Source organism: Epinephelus lanceolatus, chromosome 6 (assembly GCF_041903045.1).
Source record: "Epinephelus lanceolatus isolate andai-2023 chromosome 6, ASM4190304v1, whole genome shotgun sequence".
In the NCBI taxonomy this organism is placed as follows: domain Eukaryota; kingdom Metazoa; phylum Chordata; class Actinopteri; order Perciformes; family Serranidae; genus Epinephelus; species Epinephelus lanceolatus.
In genome coordinates, this window is record NC_135739.1 from 29,661,236 (window position 1) to 29,673,865 (window position 12,630).

A 12,630-nucleotide genomic window follows, 5' to 3' on the forward strand; every position below is an offset into this window, starting at 1 on the left:
CGCACGCAAGCACCCACAAAAAAAACACCACCCATGTTGTCACATGCTCTGTCTCGCCTTGTGTCTCTTCGTCCCCCCACCCTTGGCCTCCACCTCCACGTTTCACCCCACTGTGACGTGTGATAGACCTGCCATGTGAGACTCACGCTACTGTCCTTCTCTCCTTCCCTCCTCTCACCTCTCCTCACCCACCTCCCTCCCTTTCATTCCTCTTCCTCCTCCCTCCTCCTCGTCCCTTTCTCCCGACCCCACCTCCCCTCCTCCCTCCACCCCTCAACCCCACACAGAGAATGACCAGCCATCCCTTGTATGGTTTGACAGAGGGAAGTTTTATTTAACCTTTGAAGGTAAGTTCTCTCTGCACCAGGGTAGCGCGCACACACTCTATTGTGAGGCTCATTTGTGCAAGCTTTGTCCCCTTCCCCTGCCCTGCCCCCTTCTTTCCTCCCTCCCTCTCCTCTCCATCACCCTAACCCCCGCCATGCTAACTCCTGTCTGAGCCCCCCCCCCCCCCCCCCCCATATACCGTCTTGTCATATCTTTCTCTACCTTCTCTTCCTGACATTGTTCATTCTGATTTCGTCTGCGCTGACCGCCTTCCATTCCCCGAAGAATCATCGTTCTTCGTGTACTTTACTAATCTCTTTGTCGTCACTTCTGTCCTTTTGGTCATTTGGTTTTTGGTTTGATCTTCAGGCTCTCTGATCTTCTTGGATCTTGTCAGAATAACTCAGCTTTAACAGCATGTCTAGAATAAGCATGCACGTCTTTCTCAGCCTCTCTCTGTGTCTGCCTCTGCATTTCCCTTCTCATCTATCTGTGCTCATTCAATTAAAAGCAATTGTCAGTGTGCAAAACTTCATTAATTTGAGGGAGATATTTGAGGTAATTGTGTTTGATGCTACAATTTCACAGTCAAAGAGCAGAGAGAAATGGGTGTCCTTGTCACACATAACCCTGCTGTTTTCATGCCACCTTACTAAGAATGATATTTGTCCTCATTTCAAATTGTTTTTAGGTTTCATCTCATCCCAGCAGTATGCACACAATGTGCTCTTCATTTCATCCACACACTGTTGGTTAGGAAGAGTGTAGAGTCCTGGTTTGGAAGTTGGAACATGTATCTGTTATTAATGTGTTTGACCTCTGTTATCTGTTATGTATTTTAAACTGGGTTAAAGCTACAATACATTGATGTTTCATGTAGTCCTGTCTTAAGCTTTAACACACCAGAAAGGGATAGTTAATGGCAACAAATTCAGCTCATTGGATTATCAAGTATGGACGTCGTCTGAGTGTGTGTGTTGCCCTATTCAGACTATTTATACGTGTGTGTGTTGCCTCCAGGCTGCTCCAGAGGACCCAGTCCTCTCACCATGGGGGCTCAGGACACTCTTCCTGTGGCCGCTGCATTCACAGAGACGGTCAACGCCTTCTTTAAAGGAGCTGACCCCAGCAAGTAGGTCAACAAACAGCTTCACACATTCACAACATGTCCTGACATTACTTATGACAGTGGGATTCCCCGACCAGTTTTCATGGCTTTTTTTCCCCATGTGTTGCTGATATAAAGTGTGTGTTCATTCAGTTTATACAGCAGTACTTAAAGGATAACGCTGGAGCTAGTATGCTTAAATTAATCACCTTCTTATTTAACATTTCTAAGAATTCTTTAAACAGTCACATATACAAGTATATTTTAGTGTACTGTGCAGTTAAGTGTTTTATTTATATATATATATATATATATATATATATATATATATATATGTATATGTATATATATATATACGTATATATATATATATATATATATATACGTATATATATACGTATATATATATATATATATATATATATATATATATATATATGTATATATATATATATATATATATATATGTACATATATATATGTATATGTATATATATATATATATATATATATATATATATATATATGTCAATGATTATAACTTCTGAAGCATCTGTAACTGCTGTATATAAAGGATTGATAACACAGTATGACATAGCTGTAATCATATTTAACAATATATGTATGATTATACGCATGAACAGATCCTGTTGTGTGTATTGAAAGTTGTTATTTACAGTTTATATACATGTACACATCATTCACAGGGAGGTTTAACACTGTTAATAGTATATTACAATTATGATTATGTATTTTTTATGTTAATTATTATTAATTCTATTCATTTATTTTCAATTTTTAACACTTTGAAGCTCCATGTATGTTTTCTGACGCCTAAAACCTTCATAAACAGTTTTCTTGGTTATCAGGGAGAGTGAGGAAGACATATTGTTTACAAATTACAAGTTGTATTGTCAAACATCTGTTTATACACCAGTTACAAATGCTTGTTGATGTTGATTAATGCATTAATAAGCACAGAAAAATTAAATTAAAGTGTGGTGAAAACCATGTACCTCTCGTACATGCTACTGTAAATAGAGGGTTTAAAGTGTTCCCACTTTTAAAGCAAACAAATGAAAAAAATCAGTGCGGTTGTACTTGGTAACGTACTCCTTTATCATAGTGAATATGGGCTGTATAATTTGTGTCTCCATTCCCATCTCTGCAGTGCAGCCTCATGTCAGGCAGACCTCACTGAGCATGCTCAGTTTTTTCTGTTTACACTGCTTTGAGGTGGGTTGAGGAGCAAAGAGGAATAAACTAATAGGTTTGAATTATTGAGTTAGGCCTTTTTAATATTAACTAGGGTTGTGTGAATCGTGATCTACAAAGTGTTGAATACATAAAGCTGTGATTCAGGCTCATGGGCACAAACTTTTATGAAGATATTGCAGTATGTGAAACAAATTTGGGTTTACAACAGTCCCATCGGATGCTTATCAAGATGTCTACTCTGCTCTGTCTCTAACCCACTCCTTGCCTTCCTCTTCCTCTCAGGTGTGTTGTGAAGATCATAGGTGAGATGGTTTTGTCGTTTCCGGCGGGAATCACGCGGCACTTTGCCAATAACCCATCCCCTGCCGTGCTAACCTTCAGCATAACCAACTACAGCCGACTGGAGCATGTGCTGCCTAACCCCCAGCTCCTCTGCTGGTAATGACATCGCTGTGAACTCACCACCTCACTCTTAGAAACATAAAATAAATGCACTGTTTTTCACTGGAGGCAGTGAAGAAGTGAAAAGATTACTGCATCCTCCTCACATGCGTAGTTAGAGTCTCAGTGCTTTACTGTGCAGCTCGGAAATTCCTCCTCATTTTTTATGTGTTAGGAGTGTTTATGATTTAACCAAACTTCATCAAAACCAAATCAAACACTCACTGTGCCTTATAATTTGTTTTAACAACATTAATGTTACATAAAGAGCATGTAAGATAAAAGCTAAACAGCATGTGGCATCATATGATCAAAAGAAGTCACTTTGTGTCAGTATGTGTAAATCAAACTCTTTATCAACTATATTTGTTTCCAATTCATTGTTCATAATAATCATTTTAATAATATTTGTGTCCACACAACATATCCTACTAACTTGAATCATACACAAGGAAAACTTGATGTGTTTGTGTGTAAATTAAAAGGAAGAAAGAACATAAAATGGCATAGAAACGAAGTAAAAGTTACAGCAAACATACATAATTTGTTGCTTTTCAAAACCAAAAACTAGCAAAGCTTTAGATGTACTTGTGCACGTATTTCTGTATTTTTAATAAAGATGTAAATGGGTAAAACTATCTGAGAAATGGCTCATAAAACATTCAGTATCCCATATAGCTCTCCCAGTTTGGTTTGTTTAGTGCTGACCAGAGAGTATGAGTAAACTTCAGTGTGATCATCTCTGACACTAATGCTGACTTCATACTGAGTCATTATGAGGTCACCCTTTCAGAGGTCAGCTTTTCTTTGTTTGTTTTTTTTATCGTCCTTGGTTTAAATAAATTAGTTCATGATTGCATCTGTTGTAAAATACCTAATAAATACCTATAAAGGCTCATTTGAATGTTAACAAGCTATAATAAATGAATTAACACTAGATGTTTATTGCCTCGGCTGAATAATTATTGCTGTCACTAAATTATGATTCAGCACTAATTTAAATTCATAGAATATCACCCTTTTACAGTAATGCAGGGTAACCTCTGCAAGAAGTCAATCAAATGTTGTTTTCGTAAACTTGCTTACTTAAACAAGTGTAAAGCATGCCCCCTAGTGGTGAATTGTTAAAATTAAAAATGCTGATCACAGCCTGTCAAACTCAAGCTGTGAAAGTCAATGTTGCCAAATTTGTTAAAGCCAAAATAAGTTTGTTTTTCTTGTCAAACATTCCTCATTGCACTCTTAATTTTTATTTCGACATGCTTCCCCCATCAGCGACACCACCACACAAGCCAAGGCCAATGCCAAGGACTTCTGGGTGAACATGCCAAACCTGATATCCCACTTAAAGAAGGTGGCAGAGCAGAAGCCACAGGCGACATACTACAACGTGGACATGCTCAAGTATCAGGTGAATTTGCCCTCTCCTCCTCAAGAGTTATGACTTGACTTCACTACGCTGAGAGCTACACAGCAACTTTGGCAAATTATTATTATTTATTTATGTTTATTTTCTTGCTTATCTGTGTGCAGGTATCGGCGGAGGGGCTCCAGTCGATTCCTCTGAATCTAGCGGTGAGCTGGAGATGTGAGCCCACCAGCACTGACCTGAGGATAGACTACAAATACAACGGGGAGGCCATGACGACGCCGATGGCCCTCAACAACGTCCAGTTCCTCGTCCCTGTCGACGGAGGGGTTTCAAAACTACAGGCTGTCTTACCTCCTGCTGCATGGTACAGTCTTCACTTTGTTATAACTCACAAATTTGTACATAGTATCTGCAAAAAATGTTTTTACTTTAAGATGGTTGGACTTTGACTTGTAATTGGTCACATCAGGAGCTTCCTAAATGGATTGTCTGTCCTCATGAATTTGACAGGAATGCTGAGCAGCAAAGAATCCTGTGGAAGATTCCTGATATCTCACAGAAATCTGAAAACGGAGGTACGTACAGTAAAATAAAAGTAACACATATCGCTTAGTAATATTCAAAATAGACTTGTGATGAATTCTGTTTATTGTATTGTGTTGAAATCTTATAATATTAGAAGCATAATCCTGGCTTTAAAATCATCTGATAGTACCTCCAGGGCTGGGATTGACATTTCTTTGTATCTATATCATCTATATCTATAGATTGTATCAGCCTGGAAGAGATTGAGTCACATTTCAGAGTTTGCCCTGTGTGTTCAAACATGACAGAATTAGTAATTGTTCTCATAAATGTACTGCTGTTGTTATATCAAAAACTGGAAAAGAGACGACCATAGATTGGAGAAATGAGGTGGAAAGAGACCGAGGTTAAAAAGAAAAGTCCGTACAGCCTACAGACATTCTTCTGATCCTACAGGCATTTAACACTGAACTAGGACCTGCACGAGGAGCCATAGATGCAATAAAGCAGGTTATGGAGAAAAAAAGCGTATAGCACATGATGCCCTTCAGAAAGAGATGGGTGCTTGTCAGCTTTGCTTGAAGTAAACAGCGCCCTCTTCTGTCTACAAATTGTTTCACAATTACTTGAGCAAACCTCTTGATTTGCTGTTTTATGACTGTTTTTTCAGCATGACGTCTCACTGCGCTGTGGCTTTGTGTGTGTGTGTTGAATGTTTCAAATCGGTGTCTGGTATAACAGCTACAGTGGAATATGTACACACGTTTTCAACTGATAAAGCCCAGTTTTATTTGTGCAATCTGACGTCATCTGATGTACTTTAAATTGTCAGTTGCCTGTTTCATATATTACAAAGCAGAGAGCCTCCAGGGCTCACCTGGTTTCCAGGACAAGGACAGTAAACTACATTATGGACTTATGTTTAAGATAGAAAACGTAACCAGGCTCAAATATGATCAGTTTAGCCTGGCTTCTTTTCAACAAGGATGATTTTTAAATGTAATACTCTACATCTGTATCGCTCGTATGATTTGTAATTTTCTTCTCAAATGGTTTTCATTCTGTGTTTTCTTGGAGTCTTTATCTAGCACATATTTTGACATTGAACAGGCTTTGATACAAAAGCCTGTTCCAGCAATGAGAGATTAAATATAGCAACGTCTGTCGTCATCCAGAGCTGCTATGTTCATCTTTCATACTGTTAAATCAGAGCCAACATTTAGTTTCCAAAGCTGTTTTCACTGGGATCTTTGAACTTGATTCCCTTGTGCACGTCACTGTCCATGAAGTCATTCCTCGTGGCTGACAGATGTCTTTCTAATTTTGCTGTCTTCCCTCAGGTGTGGGATCGTTGTTAGCACGCTTTCAGCTAACAGAAGGTCCCAGTAAACCGGCCCCACTGGCGGTGCAGTTCACCAGTGAGGGCAGCACCCTGTCGGGCTGTGACATTGAACTGGCTGGGCCAGGATACCGCTTCTCTCTCATCAAGAAGAGGTTTGCCGCAGGTCAGTTAAGCATTTTATGAACAACATATTAAAACCAAACACAAATGATCACAGCAACTAGCATTATCTCATCCAGTAGATCAATCCTTCATAAACCTGCAGTGATGTTTTAAATTGTTTGATCGTTTGACTCATTATTGTTTGATGTTAAATACCAATATAAGATGAGGAATATTTATTTATTTATTTATTTATTTATACTTTAAAATGCTTTGTGTAGGGGTAAATTATACATTATTTTTTATTTTGTTAGGAGAGGTATCTTTTAGTTTATTCCAACTAGTTAGAGGTCAGTCAACTGGTGTATGTATTTTGTTTTACAAATAGTAAACTAAGTCCAGCCACTTTTCTTATGTTATACTTGCAAAAAATGTTTCTGTGCTACAGATTGTGTGTATGGCTCAAATTATCTTTCTATACATTAGGTTAATTGTCATTACCTCCATTATTATGTAGAAATGCAGCTTGTGGTTACTGTAGTAACTGTCTCTGAGATTAAAGGTGGAGTCTGTGATCCTGGAGGAAGATCAGTGATATTTGAACCCAACATATAAACAAATACACCCTCCCATCAGTGCTCCTTCAGAAACTCTGGTAGTATTTCCACTGTTATTTATCTTTTATTACTACCATGGTGTAGCTCCATTTCTCATAGAAGAGGACATGGAAGACGGAAAGTAGCTGTCATAGTGTTGTGTAGCTTGATCCTAACCATTTTGGATCCCATTTACGGAGCCAGGGCTGTGTATAAACACCAGAGTTTTATCTCACCACACAGAGTAGTCAGCTAGCAGAGTGTAAGGTGGAATTTATACTTCTGCGTCGAATCTATGCCTCACCCTTTGCCAGAGCCTGACGTGCACCTCCTCAGAAATGTAACTACGCGTCGTGGCAACGTAAACCTCCTGCCTATTTTTCTAAGATGAAAACCATTTCCTTCAGTGGAACCTAAGCTTTTATTTACTTGAATATCACAGATGAAAAATAAATAAATTGTAAAGACATTAAAGCCTACACAAAAATAGCATTTTAAGTCTTGTGTGTGATTTATCCCTCAGGGATTTATACGTCAGGATTTATCCAGACTTCATGTGAGCAGAGGAAAACTGTGCTCGTCACTATGCTAATTTATACAATGTAAAATGCCATGGGCTTGTGATATAAACATTAGCATGTTGTACTTGTTTGGAAAACCGAATTTTGTAATATTACGTAATGTTGCTGTTGTCCCTGGCTTCATATGAGTAGGGGAAAAGTCCACTAGCCGCTAGGCTAATTTATACAATGTAAAATGCCATAGGCTTGTGCTAAAAACAATAGCATGTTGTATTTGTTTGGAAAACCGAATTTTGTAATATTATGTAATGTTGCTGTTGTCCCTGGCTTCATATGAGTAGGGGAAAAGTCTGCTAGCCAGTAGGCTAATTTATACAATGTAAAATGCCATAGGCTTGTGCTAAAAACAATAGCATGTTGTATTTGTTTGGAAAACCGAATTCTGTAATATTACATAATGTTGCTGTTGTCCCTGGCTTCATATGAGTAGGGGAAAAGTCCGCTAGCCGCTAGGCTAATTTATACAATGTAAAATGCCGTAGGCTTGTGCTAAATACATTAGCATGTTTTATTTGTGGGGAAAATGTGTCCAGCAACAGTCAAGTGTTTGTCTGTGAATGCTGTGAGTTATAGTGAAGCTGATTTGTGTACTTGTGTTTGAAATTGTCTCTATTCAGCCCATGTTTAAAGTGTCTTTTAGGTGTTTTGAATCAACTAAACTTTACAGCACTTGACAGAAACCTTGCTGCCAACAAGTGTTTTGGAGGTGTAACTGCAGAGTAGGGCTGCGTGGTATATGCGGTAAACGGTAGAAATGATATAAATTTGGCCCACGGTAGAGATTTGCGCTCTACCGTCCTATCGTCGATGATGTCATCGCACCTGCCTCAGTTAGGGCTGGGCGGTATTCGCGGTGACGGTAACTTAACGCAGTAAACATGAGCCGCTGCTTTTGTGATTAACGTTACCTTCATACCGCAGTACTCCGGCTACGGCAGCAGAACGGGGCCCGGCGGCCAGCCGGCCTCACACACTTCCCTCGCTACGTGATGGAAGTGGCCTGGCCGACCACCAAACCCAGGCCCACAGGAGAAGGGGGCCCGGGAGCCGCCGGCCCTCCCTCTTCCCTCTAACGTTTATACATACTATATAACGTTTTATACACAATAATAGATGGATTAGCAACCGTTTTACTTCTGACAGTAGTTTCCATCCTAGACTTGTATGGCTTTTTAAATTGTTTTATTTAAGGTGTAAAAAAAAAAGAGAGAAGACAATACCGTGATATCATACCGTCACCACATCCCCAATATAATACCGTGATATTGATTTTAGGCCATACCGCCCAGCCCTACTGCAGAGTGACACAGACACACCATAGCACAAGTATAAATGCTCATAACTGCATAGGCCACGTGCGTAGGCTACAACGTAGGGTCTGCCGCACAAGTATAAATCCCCTTTAAGGAGATATTCGCCAGATTAGTTAAAAAGTTTACTGGATTAGAATCGCAGACTCCACCTTCAATAGTACATCTATAGAAGATCCAGAAATGACTGAAGCATAACCTAAACATTTCATCGTTGTTTTTCAGGAAAATACCTGGCCGACAATTAACCCATGCTACTGAGAACAGCACTGTTGTAAAAAAACAATCGCAGTGGACTGAGGTTGACATTGAGGACAGAGGACGAACCGACACCAGACGACAGACTTTCCGTAAACCTTTTTTGAACCCACACGACAGGTCCGCAGCCTACCCAGCAGTATTGTATAACTTGCATATAGCATCGTGGAAACTGTTTTAGGTCATGTAATTATCGTATTTGTATTCATTTCATGACATCTGTATTGCTGCAGTTAGACACCTGGGTTCTTCCTCCCTCTGAAGTCTGTGCCTCTGTCTCCATCCTCCTCTGGTCAATGTGTGGTGGTGTTGTTTTAAAGTTTCACTGCAGCTGCCTGACAGAAGACATGGACAGAAAGAGTCTGGGCCAGATTTGAACTCTTGGTGACGAGCTGTTTGTTGTCTAGAGTCCAGGAAGATTTGGCTGTAAAAACACCCATGAATAAGATCCTTGCAGTCAGACATTCACCTCAACCTCTGACAAAGTCTGATTTCCCAAAGTTAGACTAGTTTAAGTTGAAGCACTATATACGATTACCAGACAAAGAAATCAGCTACATAAAAAATCCTTCTGTCACAGTCTGAGCGCAAAGCCTGAGACAGCAGTCCTCACTGTCTCGCACTGACGGCAGCCATTTGCGCGTTTTGCCAGCAGGTGAACGCATTTACTGATGCATTTTGACTCATGTTGTCACAAGCAGTTGAATAAAAGATGTTTCATGCATCACCTACTGGTACTACAGGGTCACACAACTTTGGATCACATCCTTTTTAATATAAATGCACTGATCAGTCAATCAAACTGTTAATTTTATTTCTCTGGAAGATACAGTGGCGGAGAAGTTTTTAGCTAGTTAGGCAGCTGCAATGATAAATCAGTTTATTGGTTGCAAAATAAGAAAAATCTGTTTCCCGTCAGAACAAAAGAAGTGTACAAAGTGTCATTTTAAATCAATAATATATATCTTAAAGGGCGTTTGGTGTTTTCCTCGTATTGTCAGATAGCCTTTTCTGTTGTTCCCAGGACAGCAGTGATAGACTCCAGAGTACATGACAGCATTCTATTTTTATTTATTGATGACAATGATTTTGTTGTATAAAACGTGATTCTGTATACGAATAGAATTTGAATGGTATCACGCAACTCAGAACCCTTAAAGGTATAAATATTTGAACTCTCTTTTTTTGTTATCTGTGTAGTTGGGTAACCTGTGTACAGTATGAGGTATAATTTTTGAATTTATTTCAGATATAATTTTTTAACTCGAGTGCAACAGAAGATTTGAGCTATATATGGGTGGGGGGGGGTAATTTAAAGAAAAAAGATAAATATCTTCCTGGATGCTGTGTTATGCTTCGTGAAAGCAGTGTTAATGTAGAGTTAGTTATACCATGGGCAAGGTCCACACTTCAAAGAGTTAGTTTGACATTTTGGGAGATCTGTCTGTTCAACACGAGGCTGGAGCCAGGAGACAGTTAGCTTAGTATAAAGACTGGTAGCAGCTAGCCTGATTTTAACAAGATATAAAATGTTTGAAGATTTCTTAACATTTCCTGCAGCGCCACCATCCAGTCAAATATTACTTGTCCAATACATTTATGATCACCTGCAAAACTAAATGCTTCTCCATCAGGCTCAGCTTACTTTTGCTAGTTTGCAAATGTTAGCATGCTAACACGCTAATCTAAGATGGTGGACATGGTAAATATTATACCTGCTAAACTTTAGCATCGTTAGCAGTAGCATTTAGTTTGAGCCAGGCTAACAGTGTGTGTCCAGTCTGTTATGCTAAGCTAAGCTAACCGTCTCATAGCTCCAGCTAAACATTTGATATTCGCATCACGAAATCGTGTCTGCGTCCAAACTTCCCAAACTGTCAAACGTTTCCTTTTAATAAGGTCAAGACAAAAGCAATCAGTTTTTCTCAACAGCAGTGATGACGTTTGGTGACTGTGGTACCACCACTGGAACAGGATTTGTTTACTGGGACCAGCTTGTTTTTTGTTTTTTTGTTGTTTTTTTAATTCAGACCTCATCAGAAAACATTCTTATATTAATCCAGCATTCTCAGTTCCCACATTCAGCTATTTCCTCAACTTGGACCACATGTCTGAACTGCTTTCTGACCTGTTTCCATTCACCTCAGTGGTACCTAAACTCCCTGATTATATCATGAGCACATCCCCCGATCATCCAACCAGCGCTTGAATCCATGGCTTTATTTTGCATAATCGTAATGGTCTCTGTGAGATGACATGAGTTGAATGAGGTTGTGGAGCGAGGTTAAGTTGACCAAAATGCTTCTTCTTTTTTTTTTTTTCTTTTTTTTTTTGTATTTTATGTGTGTGTACCCCGGACAGTCAGTCCTCTGTTAAGGAGAATAAGCTGAATATTTTTAAAACGGATAAAAATGAAAAAATATTATATTGTTTAATGTGTAATAAACACTGTGCTGATGATGTTGAACTTCCTGAATGCTCTGACACTCGACATGAAGAACAAAAAGTGTGTGTGAAGCGTAGCCGAAGATCTCCGTACTGTACTGTGTGTCGGCATTCTGCTAAATGCAACCAATCAGAATCCTTTCAGAGCCATCGTAGAACCATGTTAGGCTGAATGTAGGACAAGCAGGTTATTAGCAACGTGTCAATACTCCTATTAAATGATAGCGTATTTTTAATTGGACAAAGTTTTAACATAGTTATTGGCTAATAAAAAGATCAGATTTGAGCTGTGCAGTTCAAATAAAAGACTTGTTTTTAACAGATTTATTCCTGTGCAGACTCCATGTGGATTACTCTGAGGTTGCATTTATTTTATCAATGCAAGGTGATGATGATTGGTGCCATTTAGCTCCCACATTAGTTTGGTAACATTTTGCTTTCAGTCATGTTAGTCCTTCATCTAGTTGGATCAACATGGTTGACAGGAAGCTGTAACCTTCTACGTGAATCTTAAAGCTCCAGCGCAACAGTCACTACAGCATTATCTACAGAGGCCCACCACAAACATCCCCCATCATGCATCTGTTTTAAATCACCACTACACTAAGTTTAAATGTCTTTCCATTTGGAAGTCATGTTGCAGTACAAAAGTCACTCTCAGTCTGTTTGCTGCATCATCCAGTTTGGGGGGGGAAAAAAAGGAACAAAACTTTTCCAGATCTTCATCTCTGTGCTGAATTTGTCCTGCAGTAATTCATTATTGGATGCAGAGCATGCAGTAAAAGGTGGGGCATCTATGATGATAGGTAGTGCTGCATTGACGTGTTGTGCTGAGTGTCAGTTACCTGTATTAATGTTGAGAAGAGAGCAGGGAGTGTGTTTATGTGTGCTATAAGCCAGAATGCTTTTTGGTTCTGTACCGTTAACCTCAAACACATGTGCAAGCTGTTTGTACAGTACATAACAACGCTAAGATGAACTGAGAAACTTAGTTTGCTTCTTTCC

At 39.2% G+C, this 12,630-nt stretch overlaps 1 protein-coding gene across 13 annotated transcripts in view; it reads left to right on the forward strand.

The window, feature by feature from the left end:
* The window catches only part of sgip1a (SH3GL interacting endocytic adaptor 1a), an 89,556-nt gene extending 80,127 nt beyond the window's left edge, over nt 1-9,429 (forward strand). For 12 of the 13 annotated variants that reach the window (XM_078168936.1, XM_078168944.1, XM_078168937.1 and 9 more), the window contains 8 exons: nt 288-347; nt 1,348-1,459; nt 2,936-3,091; nt 4,370-4,505; nt 4,628-4,830; nt 4,977-5,041; nt 6,332-6,496; nt 9,148-9,429. In XM_078168936.1, the coding sequence (XP_078025062.1) occupies nt 288-347; nt 1,348-1,459; nt 2,936-3,091; nt 4,370-4,505; nt 4,628-4,830; nt 4,977-5,041; nt 6,332-6,496; nt 9,148-9,170 (920 nt within the window). In that variant the 3' untranslated portion in view covers nt 9,171-9,429. The remainder of the gene's footprint in view (nt 1-287; nt 348-1,347; nt 1,460-2,935; nt 3,092-4,369; nt 4,506-4,627; nt 4,831-4,976; nt 5,042-6,331; nt 6,497-9,147) is intronic. The other variant, XM_078168942.1, reaches the window with a different exon arrangement.
* The last annotated feature ends 3,201 nt before the right edge of the window (nt 9,430-12,630 follow it).